This window comes from Ornithorhynchus anatinus, chromosome 11 (genome assembly GCF_004115215.2).
Source record: "Ornithorhynchus anatinus isolate Pmale09 chromosome 11, mOrnAna1.pri.v4, whole genome shotgun sequence".
NCBI lineage: Eukaryota > Metazoa > Chordata > Mammalia > Monotremata > Ornithorhynchidae > Ornithorhynchus > Ornithorhynchus anatinus.
This window is the reverse complement of record NC_041738.1, coordinates 61,631,464-61,651,615: the sequence shown is the minus strand read 5'-3', so window position 1 is coordinate 61,651,615 and position 20,152 is coordinate 61,631,464. Positions and strand designations below refer to the sequence as shown.

General features: G+C 63.6%; 1 protein-coding gene across 1 annotated transcript in view; it reads left to right on the top strand.

Moving 5' to 3' along the window:
• The window catches only part of MAP3K3 (mitogen-activated protein kinase kinase kinase 3), a 33,541-nt gene that overhangs the window by 8,065 nt on the left and 5,324 nt on the right, over positions 1 to 20,152 (top strand). Inside the window, exons 3-13 of the mRNA XM_029075573.2 lie at positions 851 to 943; positions 1,136 to 1,176; positions 5,248 to 5,347; positions 6,240 to 6,353; positions 10,584 to 10,704; positions 14,670 to 14,803; positions 14,913 to 14,986; positions 15,727 to 15,794; positions 16,228 to 16,320; positions 16,906 to 17,097; positions 18,389 to 18,537. Coding sequence (XP_028931406.1) covers positions 851 to 943; positions 1,136 to 1,176; positions 5,248 to 5,347; positions 6,240 to 6,353; positions 10,584 to 10,704; positions 14,670 to 14,803; positions 14,913 to 14,986; positions 15,727 to 15,794; positions 16,228 to 16,320; positions 16,906 to 17,097; positions 18,389 to 18,537 — 1,179 coding nt within the window. The remainder of the gene's footprint in view (positions 1 to 850; positions 944 to 1,135; positions 1,177 to 5,247; positions 5,348 to 6,239; positions 6,354 to 10,583; positions 10,705 to 14,669; positions 14,804 to 14,912; positions 14,987 to 15,726; positions 15,795 to 16,227; positions 16,321 to 16,905; positions 17,098 to 18,388; positions 18,538 to 20,152) is intronic.

Below are 20,152 nucleotides of genomic sequence, written 5' to 3'. Positions count from 1 at the left end.
TGGGGTAGATCCATGTTCAGGCTGGACACAGTCCTCTGTCTCACATGGGGCTTACAGTTTAGTAGGAGGGAGTAGGATTTAATCCCCATTTTTCAGCTGAGGAAACTGAAGCACAGAGAAGTTAAGTGACTTCCCAGATATGGGGAGACGGAAAGGCTGGAGGGTGCGGGACCCCGAGGGGGAGAGGTCTCTGGGGCCCCGGGAGGAGGACGGAAGGCAGCGTGCCGGCGGTGCGTCTAAAGCCCCTTCCCTGTTTAACCGGAGGAGCCTGCGTGATCTCTGCGGCAAGCAGACGAGAGAAAGAGGGAGGAAGAGAGTTTTCCCAACTCCCCTTGCCCCCGACCCCAGCCCTTAACTGGCCTGGGCCTAGCTACCGAGGCCAGGCTGGGATTGAGGGCTGCTCCTGGGGAGACCCATTTGCTCTGGAGGCCTGTGAAATCCTAGAAACCCACGGGAGTGAGCGGGCGGGGGCGGCGGGCCCCACTGGCTGGGTCGCGGCCCAGGAAGCCTGCCAAAGGAGGGGAGCGTGGGGGCCGGAGCCGGGGGAGGGTCGGGGCGGCCGGGGAGGAGCCCAAGCCCGGCCCGAGCTCGGTCCCCTGGTCCTCTGGACCTGGATTCCTGGTCCCCGTGAGCCACCCCCAGCCAGGGAGACCCGTTTCTCCGCCTGCCCGGGGAGGCGAAAAAGGGGCATTCGGGGAATCTGCTTCTTGGGAGGAAGGACTAGCCGGTGGCCAAGAAACCATAATCTGCCTGCCCGGACGCCCTCTTGATCCGTGAGTTCGCCTCCCCGGGCTGGCCTCGAGGAATCGAAGGTTTTACTGGTTGTTTTGCGGGGTTTCTGTCTCTTTAGAAGAAACACAGCCCCAGCAGCCCAGGCCTCGGGAGCGGCACCACCATAACACCAAGCCCTTGCGCCGGAGCCAGCAAGGAGAAGAAAATTTCGGTGAGGGATCCACTGGGCGACCCGTGTGGAAGCGGGAGGAGGGGAGGAAGAGGGAGGGATGGGAGGAAGGACGGGAACAGCTGGGTGGACGGGGGCTTGGGCTCTCAGTGGCTCTCGGGGGCGGAAGGGCCTGCCTGGGGACCAGAGGTACCGGAAGAGGAGCCTAACCTGTCCGCGCCTCTCTTCTGGCAGGCCGACGTGAGGATCAAGTTCGAGCACAGCGGGGAGAGGCGGTAAGAGTTGATCCCCACCTCCGCAGTGTGGGAAGAGAGCTCTCTGACCACGCTGCTGTAACCCTCCGGCCCTGGCGATGGGGGCCGCGGCTCACGGAGTCGAGCCAGTGGGTTATTTTGCCCAGCCAGGTCCCTCCAGGGCTTGAAGGTCTCCTTCTCTCCCTCCCTGCGGGGTGGCCGTCCAGGAGGGCAGCCAACACGCCGCTCCCCCAGGCGATCTGCGACCCCCGTCGGAGGGTCCAGTTGGGGACGGGCATCCCCTCCCCGGACCCCGGGCAGCCTTAGGTGAGAGTCCTGGGCCACAACCCCCTGGGTGCTCCCGCAGCGCCCGCTCCACCCGGGGTCCCCGGGGTCAAAGAGAGCCGTACCTCCCCTGCGCTCTCAAGGTTTGGGGTAGAGCAGAAATCTCCCCCAGGGCCAGGCCAATCTCAGGACCCTCAGTTGGAGGACCGCCTCCAGTCCCAGGGCCAGAGCCAGAATCTTGTCCTCAGTTTCCCCCGGGGGCGCCTTCCCCAGGGACCCGGAAGTCAGCTGGAGCCCCGTGCACGTGACAGGGTTTCGGATGGGGCGCAGATCTAGTCCCGACCAGGCCCGCTTTACCGTTGCATCCTTCCCGAGTGTCCGTCTCCAGGCCCTTCTCCCCACTCGTACTCTCCGACCGGGAGCCCCCCCCCCCCCGAGGGACAGGGACCATGTCTAAACACCTGGGTTCTAATCCTGGCTCTGCCTCTTGTGGGCTGTGTGACCTTGGGTAAGTCACTTTATCTCTCTGGGCCTCAGTGACCTCATCTGTCGAATGAGAATTGAGACTGTGAGCCCCATGTGGGAGAGGAACTGTGTCCAGTCCGCTTTGCTCGTACCCACCCCAGTGCTTAGTACAGTGCCTGGCACATGGTAAGCGCTTAACAGATACCACAATTAGTGTTAGTAGAGTGCTCTGTCCACAGTTAGCAATTAATACATTCTACTGCTATTCCTGCTACGCAGCCTCTTCCCCTGCGGGCCCTGGTGTCGCAAGGCCGGCGGCGAGGAACCGTGTCTCCGACCCTATTATCTCGTGTCTCCCCCGGTGCTCGATACAGTGCTTGTCACGTAGTGAACGAGCGCTTAACCAGTACCTCAGTTAATATTGTTATCGAGGCAACAATCAACGAGACTCTTCCACTCGAGAATTTCAAACGGTTTTAGAGACTACTCTGACAGAGCGGTAGCCAGAGTGATTTGATTCCACGCTCCGCGAGTCCCCGCTTCCTCTTCGGATATGGAATTTTTTGCTTTTGGATTGTCCCTCAATTGCCTGACACACCGTGGCCGGGGGAGGGAAGGGGGTATCGCTAGGTCTGAACCTCAGAATTTAGGTTTCTCCGGTGAAATATAATCACTGGCAATGCGCCACCCCCGATATCCCTGGCCTGGCTTTGGAGTCTATCTCCTACCGGAATCCTTGCTAGGATTCTTGGAACAGGTTCAGCTCTCCTGCCTTAAGAATGCAGGGGAAACAAGTTAGCGGGCACGTGACTTGGGAGCCATTAGCTCCAGAGGAGGAGGAAGAGTGAAGAGCCGGAGCCCGGGGGCTGCGGCTGCCGAGAAAAGGTGGTCCGGGGCCCGCAGTGCTCTGGGTGAGGGAGATGCGGTGCTCTGGCCGCCTAGGCCCACGGTACAAGTTGTCGGAGCACTCCCGGGTTGCTAGCCCGCGGCAGCCCCCCCCCCGGGGAACAGAGAAATAATCCCCCCCACCAATATGGAGAGGAGGGCCGTGTTCCAAGCCCCTTGGAAGTTCGGTTTGACCCCGCCGGTGCCGGCGACCCGGGCCGGCCAGCCGGAATCCAAAGGTGACCCGGGTGCTGGTCGACCGTTCCCGGAACGGTCAGCCGTGACGAGGAGGGGGGCTTGCCCAGAGAAAGCGAGGGTGCGCACGTTTGCTTTCAGAAGCCGCCCGGAGGAAGCACAGGTATTTAAGGTGGTCCGGGGGCTCTGGGTCCAGACCTGGGCCTGGTTGTTCCAGGAGCCTCGACGTTTAGGTTCAGGGGCCGGGGAACTCGAGCGTCTGTCAGAAACCTCAGCGGCGCCCAGCCAGGTCCAAGATTCCGGTACCCAGAGACTCCGGTTTGGTGGTTTGATTTCTCAGGGATCTGTCTCGGGGTCGTCCTGGACTTTTTTTATCTGGCGCGGGGAGGGCGAGCTGTGTCCGGCCGAGGGCCGCTGGTCCGGAGGGCGGACGTTTGGCATGTGGAAGAGGAGCGAGAGGCAAACCACAGGTCCACAGGACAGACAGGGGACAAGCATATGGGACTCTGCCTGCCAGCCCTGCTGCTGGCTAGCCTGCCTGCTCGGTCCAGACTTCTCCCATCTGGAGCCCCGGCCCTCTGTCCTGGAGAAGGGAGGAGGGCCGGTGCGGAAGCCCAGGGTGGGGAGGGCGGAGAGGCCCTCCTGGGTGAGGCGTCAGCCCGAGAGACGCTCTCGTCTCCCTCGGGACAGCAAACGGTGGAGTCTTCGGACCTCACCGGATCAGAGAGAGCCGGGGGGGAGGCTCGGTGTCCCAGGCCTGGGACGGAGGGGTAAGTCCTCTCCCGGCCCGGACCCGGCTGGACCCCTTTGGGGTCTCCCCTAAGTTCAGCCCGAGTTCCCTCCAGGGGTTGATTCCCCCCCCCCCCCCCCCCCCCCCCCCCCCCCCCCCCCCCCCCCCCCCCCCCCCCGCACCAAAAGGAATTGCCTCAGGGCCTCTGCTGAGGGACTCCAATCTGTACCTGAGCCCGTCGTGGCCAGAGATCGTCTCTCTCTGTTGCCGGATTGTGCTTTCCAAGCTCTTTCTACAGTGCTCTGCGCTCAGTAAGCGCTCGGTAAATATAATTGAATGAATGAGACACACGCCAGGTCGTGGCTCCTCTCGACTTCGGACTGGGAACCCGGGCAGCAGCCGCGGGGCTCTTGGCCTCGGAAACACCCACTGGCTCCCGTTCTGGGGAGAGGAACGATAATAATCCTCGTTTTAATTATTGTGTTTTCGTCAAGCCCTGTACTGAGCGCTGGATCCAGTCCCTGTCCCACATGGGGCTAACGGTCTAAGCAGGAGGGAGGATAAGTGTTTAACCCCCATTTTGCAGAAGAAGAAACTGAGACCCGAGAAGGTCACCCAGGTGGCGGGGCCGGGATTAGAACCCGGGTCCTTGGACTCTGAGGTCCCCGGGCTCTCCCCACGGGGCCCCACTGCTTCTCGGCCACGTGCTGGGATGCGCAGCAAAGGGCCCCAAGTCCGAGCTGAGCTCCGGAACTCCACAGAGTCTGGAAGCGGAAGACATTTTCCCACTTGTCCGGGGAAGCCCCCAGTGAACATCCACCGGGCAAGTGGCCCCTTTGCCCAGGCTCGACAGTAGAAGTGTCCGGCGTTGAGCCCGTGGCCCAAGGCCGGCGTCCCCCATCGGCCCCGCCGTCGTTATTGTCGCCAGAATAATAATAATGATGATGGCGATAGTGACGATGGCATGTATTAATCGCTTCCTGCGCTAAGTCCTGGGGTAGGTACAGAACGATCAGATAGGAAATAGTCGCGGTCCCCCACGGGGCCCATAGTCCGAGGTGGAGAGAGCAGTGTTCGCCCCCACTTTACAGATGAGGAAACAGAGGCCCGGGAAGGCAGAGTGACTGACCCAAGGTCACGCAGAGGCCAGCGGAAGAGCTGGTCTGAGAACCCGCCTCTCCTGACTCCCAGTCGGGGGCTCTTTCCACTGGGCCGCCCACCTCCTCCCCTAGTCCCCGAGGTCCGTTGTAGCCCAGGCCGGGGAGGCGGGTCTCGGGAGGCCGAAGGGGGTTGGAATAGGTTCCGTCCCTTCCCCCTTACCTTGAGCTGGACCCCGGGCTGAGCCACTTCCCTCTACTGGCTAGTGTCCGGGGATAAGGGAGGTGAGGACGTTGGGGCTGCGTTCTGCTGCCCAGTAGGCTTCCAGGGGAGAAGAGAAGGCGGGCGGTCCCCGGGGCCCGCTCGACAGAGCAGCCAATACGCCGGCCGGCCCACGGGACGCCCCCACACCCTCCCCGGTGTGCTGGCTGACCGGGCCCCATTCCGCTTCCCAGAATCATCCCGTTCGGCCGGCCCGTGAGCTACGAAGACGTGGAACAGAAAGTGAAGACGGCATTCGGGCAGCCCCTGGCTCTCCATTATATGAACAACGAGGTGAGGGCGTCTCCTTTCCCCACCACGGTCTCCCTCCTTCCCTCCCTCTCTTCGGCAACACCCGTGGACTCCCCTCCCTTCCCCCGAAGCACTTTGGCGTGCACCCCGTCCCCCAAGGCACTCATGTACTTGGCCTTGCACTCTGTTGCTTCTCTTTTGATGTCTGTGTCCCCTTCTTGATTGTAAACTGCCTGTGGGCAGGCATCGTGTCTACCAACTCTGTCGTACTCTCCCAAGTGATCGGTACCGGGCTCTGCACACAGTGAGTGCTCAACAAATACCATTGATCGATTGAAGGAGTGCCCGCCTCTGCTTCCTCCCCCTTGAGCCACTGGGACTGCCTTATCCACCGTGGCGGGGCTCCAGCATTCCCGGGGCCCCGGAGTTCAGAGGGAGCAGTTTCTGCCCTTTGGGAAGAAGTCGGGCTCCATTTGAGGGTCCCGCGCAGTCTGTGTCCCTCTGAGGGGAGGAGGAGGAGAAGGTGAGAGGAGGGTAAAGCGGGGGTCCTGGCTCCTGAAGGCCCGGCTTCTGGGGGCGGACCGATGCCCTCCGAACTGCCGTCCCTCTCGGAGACCCCCACCCTACTTCCCCCGATCCCTCTCCAGCTCTGTGCCTCGTCAGACGACGTCCACGACTCCAACCAGCTGCTCGAGCGGCTTCCCGGGGCGGCGCCTGGGGGTGGCGAAGGGTTCCCGGGGTTAGCGTGAGCTGTCGGTTGGTGGGTTGTAGGCGAGGGGCGGCGGCGGGTTGGCGGGGGCCGGCCTTTGCCGAAAGCCCCCGGGCCCGCCCTCCGCTCTCCTCCCGGACGCGTTCTGTTTCCGCGCTTCCGGAAAGCCGACCGCATCCACGGCCAGTTATTAAACCGCCATCTCTTCCCGGCCCCGTCTTCCAGCTCTCCATCCCGCTGAAAAACCAAGATGACCTGGATAAAGCCATCGACCTCTTGGATAGAAGCTCAAACATGAAGAGCCTTAGGATACTGCTGCTGTCCCAGGAGAGTAACCAAGTGAGTGGTCCCAGCCCGCTGCAGGGGACCTCGTCTCGGAGGCTCCTCGGCCCCCTGGGCTCGCACTTGTTGAGGGTGGAGTGGAGAGGGCTTCAGGGAGGACCCGGGCATCCCCGGCAGGCCGGTTGCAGCTGCCCCTGGAGCCGGAGCCCCGTATGAACGGAGTCGGAAATCGGTGGGGGGGGTATTATTTTCCAGCGTAGGAAGCGGCCCCAGGAGATCCCGGGTGCCGACGCCCCCGGCAGGGCCTGCGAAGACCCGAGTCGGCCTCCTGACTCCGTGGGCCCCTCTCTGGGCTTCAGTTCCCTCAGTTGCAAAATGGTAGTTGAGTCTTTGAGCCCCACGTGGGACACGGATTGAGTCCCACCTGATTAGCTTGGATCTATCCCATCACTTGGTATAGTGCCTGGCACATAGAAAGCGCTTAATAAATACCCTAAAAGAGCCCCAAATCCAAGGAAGCGCTGGCCTGGGATGCTCAGGCATCTCTCTGGTGCCCCTGGGCGTCGCCCCACTAATTTGGGCCAGAGCGGTTCAGCGCGGTGGCTGGAGTCCTGCTTCCTCCACCTGGCAGAGACCGGCGACCCTGGGCCTGGCACGGCCTTCTCTTCCTTCTCAAAAGTGAGGATTGGGTCCCTCTTCGGATGCCACCGTCCCGGCTCTCTGGGCCCGGCGGGGGCACCGGGCCCTGGGAAGGCCAGGCAGACCGGGGAGGGCCAAGACGTGGTTTTTGACTCCAACCGGGGCTGAGGTCGGCCTGAGCTGGCTGGATCGCGTCGGGGCCGCGGCACCTGGGGTTGGAGAGGAAGGGAAGCAGGTTAGCAGCGAGGCCGAGTGGCTGGAGCCCGGGCCTGGCAGTCGAAAGGACCTGGGTTCTAATCCCAGCTCCACCACTTCTTTGCTTCGTGACCTCGGGTAGACCGCTTCGTTTCTCTGAGCCTCCATCACCTCATCTGTAAAACGCGGATTAAGATCGTGAGCCTTTGGTGGGACGGGGACTTCGTCCAACCTGATGAGCTTGCGTCTACCCCAGCTCTTAGTACAGTGCCTGGCACAGAGTAAGCGCTCAACAAAAACCATAAAAAATAGGGAAAACGGCAGTCACCCAAAAGCCCCCCTGCCCTGCCCTGTGCCCTTCCCTCCATTCCGCTTCCCAGTTCTATCCCAAGAAGCAGCAGACGGGAAAGACGGGGCGCTGCTCGCCTCGGGCACAAGCGTCCGGGATCGGTATCCCCAGCGCCCCGTGGAGCCCGCCGATCTCGGCTCTCCCGGCTGCCCGGGCTTCTTCCTTCCCCCAGGGCACATGCAGGAAGGAAACCTTCTTGTGCTGGATGCAAGAGAGCCCGGAGGCCTGGACGGTCGCCCGTGATTCACCCGGGCGCCGCCCACATCCCGGGCAGGCGATTGCCGGGGCAGCCCTCCCGCCCTTGCGTGTCCCGAGGGGTCCCTGGCGGTCGCGTGGGCAGCGGTTGCTGCTGCTGTTGCTGCCGGCAATGGGTGTCTGGCTGAAATGCTGTCCTCATTTGGGGGGAGAGGGTTAAAGGAGCGGAGGGGGGCGAAGAGACTTCCCCCCCCAAAACACACACACACTAGATTTCCATTGGGGTGGGGTCCCCTCTGTTTAGGATCTGGGATGCGGCCCACACGACTGGGTGGGGAGGGCAGGAGGGGGCTGGGGGATGGCAGAGGGGAGGCGTTTTAGAGGAAGGAGAACATTCTCTCCTCTTCTTCCACGCCCCCATTCTTCTCCTCCTACTCCCACCCCAACTGGGAAAACCCATCCCACTCCAGCGTCCCTTGAATCTCCAAATGCAGGAGGCGGCTGGGGTCCCCGGACCCCGGAGGGTCGGGGGGCCGTGGATGGCAGCGGGCGGTCCCCGCTCCACGTGAGCGTCCCCAGGGAGGAAGGTTCTTGGGGGCAGTGAGAAGCATTGCGGCCCGGCTCCACCTCATGCCTGCTGTATGACCTTGGGCAAGACACTTCCCTTCTCTGACCCTCTATTCCCTCATCTGTAAAAAAGAGTAATTCAGTCTGGCTCTTCTCCCCGCCGCTTAGACTGCGAGCCCCGTGTGGGATAGGGACCGATTTAATTATCTACCTCAGTGCTTAGAATAATACTTGACTCCTAGTAAGCGTTTAACAAATGCAGTAGTAATAATAATCATCAGGGACGGGGAGGTGGACCCCCTGGTCCAGAACATTTAGTGCTCTCAAGGAGGTGCTAAACAGTTTGAAAGCATTCTAACACCCAAGGCACATAGACCATAGCGGTAATAATCACTGTCGTGGTATTTATTTATGAAGCGCTGTCTTTGCGCTCAACCCTGGAGCCAAAACGAGATTATCGGAAGGGGCTTACACGTTTTCAGGAGGGAGAGCAGGTATCTTCTCCCCATTTTGCTGATGTGGAAACTGAGGCCCGGGGAGGGCGAGTGGCTTGTCCAAAGTCGCCTGGCAGGCGGGTGACAGAGCTGGGACTGGAACCGGGGCGCCGCTCCCAAAGCCGCGCCGGCCCCCGCTAGAAGAGGAGGACGTCAGAAAGGACCCCCTCACCAGTCCCCAGGGAGACGGACCCTAAAGACGGTCATCCGTTCCCCTCCGCCTCCCTCCCCCCTTCAGCATGGTAACCCCAGGCTTCCCTGCGAGGCTCCGGGGGCCCGTGGGTTGGAGGGGTTTCGCCTCGCCGGGCGTCTCGGTGACTGTGGTCCGGCAGACAAGAGAAGCGGGCGGCAGACCCCTCCCCCATCGCCCGCCCGCTCCCCCCGGCCTGGCGCCCGGCCCTGGCAGTCGTTTCCTCTCCGACAGCGTAAAACTGCTGCTGCTGCGCGGCAAAGGCTTCAGTGAGAGAGCTCCAACTTCCCCTCAGAGCTTCGCTTCCTGTCGGTCGGTCAAGACGGCCCTGCCTGGGCGGCTGGGGTGGGCTGGGGGAGGCTGCCCGGAGGCGGAGTTCGCCCCCTCGAGCAGGAAGCAATTTTCCCGGAGAACAGGATGCGGAGTTTGTTGGGGGCAAGAGCTCAGGGGTCTTCCCCTGCTGCCGGAGGGTGAGGGGCCTGGGGGTCGCAGGAGTGGAGAGGGTTGAGCCACGGCAGGAACTGGGGCCCAGACGGTGTTTGTTCGGTCCGGTCGCCCGCCTTCCCGGGACCTTTGAGACCGCTTGTTTGGGCTGCTAATAAAAAAAGTAATCGTCGTACTTGTTAAGCGCTCGCTATGTGCTAGGGACTGTACTGAGCGCAGGGTGGAGACAAGCAAATTGGGTTGCGCACAGTCCCTGTCCCACGTGGGACTCACAGCCTTAATCCCCATTTTACTGATGAGGAAAAGACGGCCCAGAGAAGTGACTTGCCCCAGGCCACAAAGCAGACAAGCGGCAGAGCCGCGATTAGAACCCAGGACCTTCTGACTCCGGGGCCCTTGCCTTATCCACGATACCACGTGGCTTCCCGGATGGCTTTCCCGTTCACAGGCCACTGAGGCCCAGGGATGTTCTCCAAGCGGAGAAGCATCGTGGCCTAGTGGATTCGGCGCGGACCTGGGAGTCAGGAGGACTCGGGTTCTAATCTTGGCTCTGCCGCTTGTCTGCTGGGTGACTTTGGGCAAGTCACTTCACTTCTCCGGGCCTCAGTTACCGCATAGAGAGTAAGACTTTGAGCCCAGTGGAATAATCATAATGATGATGATGATGATGATAAAAAAGTGTTATTTCTGAAGTGCTTACTATGTGCCAGGCACTAAACTAAGCGTTGGGGTGGGTACAGGCAAATCGGGTTGGACACGGTCCTGTCCCACAGGGAGCTCACAGTCTCAGTCCCCATTTTACAGATGAGGGAACTTGGTGGGGTGTTCCCGTGGGCACCCCGCTTATATCTTCGCCAAGTCTCTGATCGTAAAGGGGATACGTCTGGGACCGGCACGCGGGACTCGGTTTCTTCTTCTTGCCGCAGTCGTTCAACTCTAGTGAGGCGTCCACTGGAGGTGGGAACCCGTTAGAGGAGGGGACTGGCACCCTCCTCACCCCTCCCCGGGTGCCCCGGGAAGCCGGCCTCCCAACAGAGGGGGGCACCTGCCCCCTCGGAGGGTCCCTTCTCGCTGCCGAGCCGAGGCTTCCCCTCGGCACGGGCCCCTGGGCCTCCGTCGAGAGGAGGGTAGCCGCCGGCCCCCGGGAAGGGGGCTCGGGGAGGGCGAGGCCGCGCACCCCTGACCCGGCCGCTCTCATCTCGCTCCGCCCGCAGACCGGCTCCTCGCCCCACCCCGGGGGGCCCAAGCAGGTGCGGATCAAGGCCTCCCAGTCTCTGGCGGACGTTAACACGGCGTACCAGCCTCCAGAGCCCAGAAGCCGGCACCTCTCTGTCAGTGAGTATCGCCCGCTCGCCTCTGTGCCTCTCTAGGGGCACCGGCGTTTGGGGCGGAGGGATCCGAGTGCTCGGAGTGTTGGCCGGCCCGTCCCCCCCGACTCCTTGCCCGCGGGAGGTGCTGGTGAGGAGCGCGGGGACACCGCTGCCTCGCGTCCGTTCCAGGCGGGAGGTGCTGGCCGAGGCCTCGACCGGCGACAGTTCAGTGGGTTGCGGCCCCCGGCCCCGCTGTTCCGGAAGCGGCCTCCCGGGAGGGCCGGGGCTGCCGTTCTGGGGAGCCAAGGTGGCCGCTTGGGGACCTCTCCTCGGGGAAAAGAGTCGGTCGGGCCGCCCACGACGGGGGAAGGAAAACGATCGGATAGCAGGGCCCGGCCCTACCCTCGCCCACTCGGCTCGAGCGGTCGGACCGAAGCGTGCCGAGGTTCGCCGGGCCCGGTGCCGCTTGGAGGAGCCGGAGGGTGGACGTGGAGGCTTGGCCTCCTCCCACCGCCCCGTATCCTCGAGCGGGAGTCCGGCCAGTGGCGCAGTCTGTTGGCTTACCTCTCGGGGAGGTGGTGGTGGTAGGCTCGCCTCGGGCCAAGGGGGAGATCCTAGATCCCGGCAGGAGGGGAGGCCAGCTGAGGGAGGGAAGGAGGGGAATATCGTGGTCGTTTCCTTCTTGCCAACCTCTCGGGACGGGCAGAGCCGCAGCGGGTCGGCTCCCTGGGCCTAGCCTCCCCGCCCCCCGGGCGAGGGGCTTCAGTTCCGTGAGCGGGTCATCGGGGAGGGACTGGAAAGGGGGGAGTGCTGAGGCCTTGGCCAGAGCTCTCCTACGAGGACCCGTGGACACTAGGACTCCCCGCTCCCTGAGCTTCCGGTGGGCCCGGGGCCCGTCGCAGGAGCTCAGGGAAACTCCAGGAGCAGAAGGCCTGGCCCCCGCCCTACCTCGAGGAGCCTCTGCCACTGCTGACGCTAGCTGAACGTTTGCGGACGCCCGGCCCCTCGCCGGCCCCGTCCCGCGCCCAGACCTCTGCCGCTCCTGGAGCTGAGGCGGAAACAGAATCGAAAACGCTCTGGGGACAGCAGGCGGGCGGGCCAGCTCTCGGTTTTTCCGTTCACTTCCTCCGATAGACATTGATTCGGGGAGACTTCCGTTTCCTGCCCAGAGTCGCAGGTCTTTCCACAATAGCCTCTGGCCCGTGGCCCATCAGATAGCCGCCGGCTCTGTGCGGGCCGCAGCGTTGTATTGGAAAAAGTGAAAGTCCCGGCTGGAAATAAAAGCCGAAAGGTCCCCCGTGCTTCCCCCACCCCCCCCCCCCAGCCTCCCCCGCCCCCCGGGCCGCCGGCCCGGGCTCACGTGAGGCCGCCCCACGGCGAGCCCCTTGGGGGCCGGGGACCGGGTCTTATCGATCAGTCGGCGTTTATTCAGCGCTCACTGGGCCGAGCCCTGGACTGAGCGCTTGGGGGGGAGTACAGAACAGCAGAGGGGGTAGACGTGGTCCCTGCCCACACGGACCTCGCAGTCCACAGAGGAAAACGGTCATCGAAAGGATTGACAGATATGGGAAATAGAGTAGAAGGATAGACACGGCTAAGGTGAGTTTTCAACCTGCGCCCGCGGCCGAGAGAAGAGTTGACGCAGAGGGGTGGGTGGATAGGGGAAATGAGGGCTCAGCCTCTTAGCCCTTGTATTTCATTCAGTCAGTCACATTTAATGAGTGCTTAATGTGTGCAAAGCACTGTACTAAGCATTTGGGGAAAGGAGAATACGATAATAGACATATTCCCTGCCCACAAGAAGCTCACAGACTTGACGAGGGGAGCCACACATTAATATCAAAAACACCACCACAGCTAGGTACGTAAGCGCTGTGGGTCCCGGAGAGGGGGATGAACAAAGGGAACGAGTCAGGGCGACGCGGAAGGGAGTGGGAGAAGAGGAAAGGGTCCCAGCGCTCAGTACTTTGCTCTGCACCCAGGAAGCGTTCAGTAATCCAACCTATGGCAGAACGCGCGGGCCCACCCAACCGCCTCCTCCCCGGCAGGCATTGACCAGCGGCAGGAGTTGGGCTCCCCTGGATCAGTCAGGGTTTCCGTGCCCTATGACCCAGCCTGGCTTCACCCACGGACCCAAGCGTCCGCCCACCTGCCAGTTCCATCGGAAATCTTGCTGGGGCCTCGCACCGCCGTTCAGCCTGTGGATGCTCCCTCCACGCCCCCCGAGCGTAGAGTATGAGTATGAGCGGCCCCAGGCTGCTGACCCTTCCATTGGCCCGCCACTCTGCCGTGTCCCCTAGACTCTAACCTCGCAGTCCTCTAGAGTGTAAGCTCGTCGTGGGCGGGGACCGTATCTACCGATTCTTTTATATCGTACCCTCCCAAGGGCTTAGTACGGTGCTCTGCACATAGTAAGCGCTCAATAAATACGACTGATTGGTCACTGCCGTCCAGACGGGTTCCTTACATCTCCACATAGTTCCCGGGCCCTCGTCCCGGCCGCTCTAATCCCAGGGGCCTCCCCGGCTCCCATCCACCCGCTCCCTAATCCAGCCGCCCACATTGGTCATCTCATACGGGGACACACAGGCGCCAGATACGCCCTGGCCCCCAAAACGGCTCTTCCCGGCTCGCCCCCGGCCCACTGGCCTTCCAGCCCTCCCCGCTAGTCTGTTGCCCTGCCCTATCTGAGGATCGCGGTCCTCGGCCGGCCAGGCCGGCGCAGACAGCCGGCGGCCTCTGGTCACAAGCCCCCACGCCCACCTCAGTCTGTGGCTCTGGCATCCCGGGAGCCGGACGGCTCCGCTGCCGGGCTTAGCGTTGGGGCAACGTCCCCGGCCATCCCGGCTCCCCTCTGGACGGCCACCTCCCCGCACAACTGTGTGCCTTCCCCCAGAAGCTGGTCAAGCCCGAGTCCCTTCGTTCGGTCGATGGTAATTATTGAACTTTTGCCGGGTGCATCGTATTGTACAGAGCGTTAGGAGAGGACACCAGGGAAAGAAGACATCATCCTTGCGCTCCAGGATTTTACAATCTAGTGGTTTCTTCCTGACTCCACAATACTTGGGGGAGGCATTTTCGGCCCCAGATCCTCTCACTGGCTGGTAACATTTACTGCCCTGATTCAGCCGCTCTCCTTGCTCATTACATTTGTTTCCCTGACCCGCCCCTCTCCTCGGCAGTTACGTTTGTTGCCCTTTCCCCGCCTTTCTCTTTGGGTGGTCACGTTAACTGCCTCGACCTCCCCTTCTCATTTGTTGGTAAAGTGCAGTCCACTGAAGGGGCCCCAGGCTGGATCAGATCCTCTTTTCACCACTGGGTCACCTCCCCCGCCCCCACCTCGCCGCCATCACCATCTGACCCTCCTACTGACCTCTGGAAACCAGAGGTTTCAGGAAGGCAGGCCAACGGGGGAGCCCCGACCGTCCGTCCACCCCTCCCCGCCCCCTGGGCTGGGGGCGGGAGGCTTAGATCAGGCCCCCAGGGCCTGAGGGCGGCCTCTGCTCTCCCTCAAGGGGAGGTGCCGGCTTGCCTTGTTTTTTCCTCCCCCCTCCAATCTTCCTCTCCCGGGGGGGGGCGGTTTGACCACCATCCCACCGGGAGCCAATCATCCCCGTCGTCCAGGCCCGTCTGGTGGCCGAGGCTGGGGCGCCGAGGTTCCCGGAAGTCTGGTCTCCACCGAGGTGGTCATAGGTGCCCCTCTTCCGCCCCCGGGTTGGCCAATGTCACCTGTGGAGGTGGAGCGGCCTTCCTGGGTCTCCTGGCCAGGGATTTGCCGAGTCTTTTCGGGCCCGCCGGGGCCGGAGGGAAGCGTGCGTGGCCGATCCGAGGATCTTCGTTGGCCCGCTCTCACCCCGCCTGGACCGGGGCTACCAGGGGCGGCGGGGGAGGGGGCAGCCGGGGATCGCGGGCGGGCACGCCGCCCCTCGCCCGCCGGTCGCTCTCTCCGGGCCGGGTTCTCCAGGGCCACCCCGGGCTTGTGCGTTCCAGGCTCCCAGAACACGGGCCGCAGCTCCCCTCCCCCGGGCTACGTCCCCGAGCGGCAGCAGCGCATTGCCCGCCAGGGCTCTTACACCAGTATCAACAGTGAGGGCGAGTTCATCCCGGAAGCCAACGAACAGTGTGTGAGTAGTCCCGGGGGGGCCGGGGGTCTTCGGAGAGCCGGGTCCCGGAGGGCAGGCGGGTGGAGGGCAGGGGCGAGTGGGCCCTGGGGTTTGTGTCTTGGCCTTCCAGATGCTGGACCCCCTGAGCAGTGCAGAGAACTCGATGTCGGGGAGCTGCCAGTCTCTGGAGAGGTCAGCAGACAGGTAGGACTGCAGGGGCCCCCCCCACAAGGAGGCGGGGACCGGAGGGTTGGGGTCGCGGCGGGCGGGTGGGCAGGCTCCGCTCAGCGCTCGGCCGCCCCGGCTCCCGGACGGCCTCCCGCCCCGCCCGCTACCCGGGCGCCCTCGGCACTTGGAGAACGATGCCGAGTTTCCTCGGCCATTTGTGGGCCGCCGAGAAAACCGGGGAAATCCGAATCCGTTCCCCTTTCCCCTTCCTGTTTTCAGTTTATAAGCCCTCCCCGCACCCCCGAAGGGCAAGGGGCCGTGTCTGATTTCCCTGGAGAAGCAGCGTGGCTCAGTGAAAAGAGCACGGGCTTTGGAGTCAGGGGTCATGAGTTCGAATCCCAGCTCTGCCACTTGTCAGCTGTGTGACTGTGGGCAAGTCACTTAACTTCTCTGTGCCTCAGTTCCCTCGTCTGTAAAATGGGGATTAAGACTGTGAGCCCCACGTGGGACAACCCGATTCCCCTGTGTCTTCCCCAGCGCTTAGAACGGTGCTCGGCACATAGTAAGCGCTTAACAAATACCAACATTATTATTATTATTATGGGTGTATTTTTGTCCCAGTGCCCGGCCGAGTGCTCTGCACACAGTAGGCGCTTGGTAAATACCACTCGTAGTGGCTGCCGGCGGGCCGGCGGGGAGTGACCCGCGGCCCCAGCCGGCTCCTCGGGGAAGCCCTCTGAAGGACGCCCGTCGTTTGTCTGTGTTCGCTTCCCCAGTCCTTCCTTCCGAAAGTCTCGGATGTCCAGGGCCCAGAGTTTCCCGGATAACAGGCGGGAATGTTCCGGTAGGACGCCGGGTCACGCGGGTTGGGAGAGGAGGGGTGGAAGAGGAGCGGGGAGGGGCTGACGGGGCAGGGCGGAGGGAAGAGGGCAGCGGGGAGGAACCTATCAATCAGGCGAGTGTCCAGGGCACTTCCACACAGACGAGCCCGTCCCCACGGCTGTGGAGGTACTTACTCCGGGCCGCATCCCTTCGCTCCCGTTCGGTGCCGGCGGTCAATGACTTCCCGGTCCGTTTCCCCCAGTCAGACCGGAGGCTGCCCGAGCGCGGGGCTCGGGTCCTCCCGCCGGACCGCCCTGTCCCAGGTTGAGTCGAACAGTCGGTCGTCTGCGGGACCCTGCCCCGAGGGGGTGGGGCCTCCGCGCGGGTAGAGCCCGGGACGGGGAAGAGGCCGGGGCCGGCCCCCGCGGCCCCAGCCTCTCCCGTGCCTCTCCCAGATCGGGACTCGCAGCTCTGTGACAAGGGCGTGAAGGGCGGCACCTACCCAAGGCGCTACCACGTCTCTGTGCAGCACAAGGACTACAACGACGGTGAGCTCCCGGGTCCCGCGCTGCCCTGCCCCTCCCGGTCCCCCCAGGACCTTGGCCCGGGCCGCCCCCCTTCTCCGGCGTTTTCCCCGAGCGGACGTCCCCGTGCGACGGCGGGCCCTGGGGTCCCCGCTCCCCTTCCCCCAGGATGGGTCTCGGCCTGAGCAGGCGGGGGGAGCGGGGAAAGGAGTGGGGGAGATGGGAAACCGAGGACCACCGCCCCCCCGGCCTCGCTTCCCGTGTCTGGCTCGGCGGGCCCTCTGCCACTTGTCCCCGGGGGCCCCGACACGGCCGGGTGCCGTGGGCACAGACCTGCTGGGCCCAGCCACTCTGCCCCTCTGCCAAGTCGTTCGTTCGGGTCAGTCAGTGGGATTTATTGAACGCCTACTGTGCGCAGAGCACCGTGCTACGTGCTTGGGAAAGGACGATACGACAGTGAACGTTAACGTTCCCTGCCCGCGCCGAGCTCGGCCAGACCGGGGTGCCCGGGCAGAGACAGGGCGGGAGGCGACCCTCCCCGGGGTGAGCGGGGGACCCCGGGAGCCGGCGCCCGACCCGGCTCCCCCCTCGCCTTGCCCGACCCCACAGGCCGGAGGACGTTTCCCCGGATACGACGTCACCAAGGCAACCTGTTCACGCTGGTGCCCTCCAGTCGCTCCCTGAGCACCAACGGGGAGAACCTGGGCCTGGCGGTGCAGTACCTGGACCCCCGGGGCCGCCTGCGGCCCGCCGACAGCGAGAACTCCCTCTCGGTGCAGGAGAGGAACGTGCCCACCAAATGTAAGCTCGGGGGCGGGGCGGGTGGGCGCTGGACCCCGGGACCCCGTCCTGGAGGGAAGGCGGCGGAGGACGGGGGCTCGGGGGACGGAGGGGAGACGAACGCCCGGCTCTGGCCACCATTTCTCGGGGTCTGCCCCGTTTAGGGAAGCAGCGTGGCGAAGAGGCTAGAGCCCGGCCCTGGGAGTCGGGTGGTCTTGGGTTCTGATCCCAGCTCTGCCTCTTGTCCGCCGTGACCTTGGACGAGTCATTTCACTTCTCTGGGCCTCAGTGACCTCATCTGTAAAATGGGGATTGAGACCGCGAGCCCCACGTGGGGCCAACCGGATCTGCTCGTATCCGCTCCAGCGCTTAGTACAGTGCGCACTGAACAAATACCATCATCATTATTACCGTTGTCGTTATTAGGCCTCCTCCCCCGCTCCCAAACGCTCAGCAGCCCAGCCAGAGGGAGGGCTCATGTGGGGAGGTGAGCCCCAGCCAGTCAGGATCAGCAGGGCGGTCTAAGGGTTAGCGCACGGGCCTGGGATTCGGACGGATCTGTGTTCCGATCCCAGCTCCGCCGCTTGCCCGCTGATTGATCTTGAGCAAGTCCCTCAGCTTCTCTGTGCCTCAGTTTCCTCATCCGTAAAATGGGGATTAAGAACGTGAGCCTTCTGAGGGACATGGACCGTGAGTCGGATTTATGGAGCGCCTACTGTGTGCAGAGCACTGTACTAAGCGCTTGGGAGAGCACAAAAGAACAATAAACAGACACGTTCCCTGCCCACAACAGGGGAGAGGGGCGGTGTCCAACCTGATTACCTCGTATTTACCCCAGCGTTTAGTACAATGCTTGGCCCATAGTAAGTGCTTAACAAATACCATAAAAAATAAGGACCCAGGAACCGCTGGCCCCGGAAGCTCCCCCCGGCCCGTGCCCGAGTCGTGCCCCGGAGAGACAAGGGCCCAGCCCTCCTCCTCCTTGCCCTTTCGCTCCCCTTCCCCTTCCTCTTTCCACCCCTCCGGCCCCGCCCCCGTCCTTCCCGAGGCGGCTAGAGCCCTGGCCAGCCGAGACCCTGGACCTAGCGGTTCCCGCTGCCCCCCACCCCTCGGGGCCCCCAGTCCGGACACTGGAGCCGGAGGGACGGCCCGCCGGGGTCACGCCGAACCCTCCCCCGGCTCCCCACGACGCCGAGAGCCGGAGAGGGGCGGCCGGTAGAGGCCCCCGAGCCGGGCTCCCGGCCGCCCCGCTCCGCCGGGGCCGGGGGGGGGGGGCGTCGGCTCAGGCCTCTACCCCGTTCTCTCCCCGCAGCCCCCAGCGCCCCCATCAACTGGCGCCGAGGGAAGCTGCTGGGCCAGGGGGCCTTCGGCCAGGTCTACCTGTGCTACGACGTGGACACCGGGCGGGAGCTGGCTTCCAAGCAGGTCCAGTTTGACCCAGACAGTCCCGAGACCAGCAAGGTACCGGCCCAGCGCCTCTCCCCCGGCTTCCCGCTGGCCGCGCTGGCCCCGGCGACCGGGCATCCCTACCTGGACTCCTCTTCCTCCTCCTCCTCCCCTCTTTCCTTCCGCCCTCTCTCCCCCACCCCTCAACCTCCAACTTCCTGCTTTGCCACAGAGCTTGGAGGGTGAGGTCAAGAAGGGGCGAGTCTCATGGACCAAGTATAACGTGCCAGGAGGGACTGGGCAGGTGGCTACCATCCCTCCAGAGGCCCCAGAACCAGAGAGAGAAGTCAGGGTTGGGGGATCCCGGGTCCCCGGGGTCCCGAGCTTCTGCAAGTCCAGAAGCCCGGTTGGCTGGGCCTTTGAAATTGGGAGTGCCGCGGCGTCTAAAGGGTGGTGGAGGCCTCTGTCCCTCCTTCCTCTCCTGTCCTTTCTCTTGGAGATTTAGCCACTAGCCCCTGCCCCGGTTCCCTCGAGTTCCTTCCCCTCCGTCCTTCCGAGCGGCACGGAAGCAGCGGGATAGAACACGGACCTGGGAGTTAGAAGGTCATGGCTTCTACTCCCGATTCCACCACTTGTCTGCTTCGCTTCTCTGGGCCTCGGTCGCCTCATCTGTAAAACGGGGGTTGAGACTGTGAGCCCCCACATGGGACAGAGATTGGGGTCCTATCGGATTTGCTTGTATCCACCCCAGCGCTTAGTACGGTGCCTGGCGCATACCAAGGGCTTAAATACTATTATTATCATTATTAATAATACTAATGAATTCTTTCAGGCAGGCCCCGCTTCACAGAGCGTGAGGCCCGTTGACTTGGTTTGACTCTGGAGTGATACCTCAGTGTCCCGCCCCCACCTCTGGAGGTGCCCCGGGTCCCACCTCCCTTACTCCCCACCCCATGCCCGAGAGGCCAGACCGCAGTCCCTGTTGCAACCTCGGCTGGGCCCAACCCGGCAGGGGGTCGAGGGTGGTGGGGGTCGAGGGCGGTTCCCCCGGCTCAGTGTCCCGCCCGGCGTCTGCGGCCGCATCCGCATCCCCCTTCCGCTCTCCCACGACCTTCCCCCGGGGCCTTCCAGTGGAGCCGACGGGGCGGACGGGGAGAGACGGACCGTGGTGTCCGAGAGGCCGGGTCCCGGCCGTCTCCCCGGAGTCCCGGACGGTTGGGATCTGCCGGGCGGAGGTCGGGGAAGATGGCGGCTCCTGGCAGGTCGCCGGGGGGGAAGGGGGGGGGGTGGGGGGTGGCGGGCGTATCACCCCGATTGTACAGATGAGGAGATGGAGGCACAGAGAAGGCGAGCGACTTGTCCGAAGACCGAGCCGATACTAGAATTCGAACTCCAGACCCCCAGCCTCGGGCTCTTTCCGTCGGACCCTCCCCCCCGCCCCCCATCCCACCTTGAAGGGCGGGGAAGCGGCGAGGCCGGGTGGAAAGAGCCCGGGGCCGGGAGCCAGAGGAGCCGGGATCTGATCTCGGCTCCGCCGCTTGCCTGCTGCGTCACCTTGGGCAGATCACGGCTTCCCCGTGCCTCGGTCTTCTCATCTGTCGGATGGGGATTCGATAGCTGTTCTCCCTCCCGCTTAGATGGTGAGCCCCGCGTGGGCCACGTCATCCGTCCCGATTAACGTGTATCTATC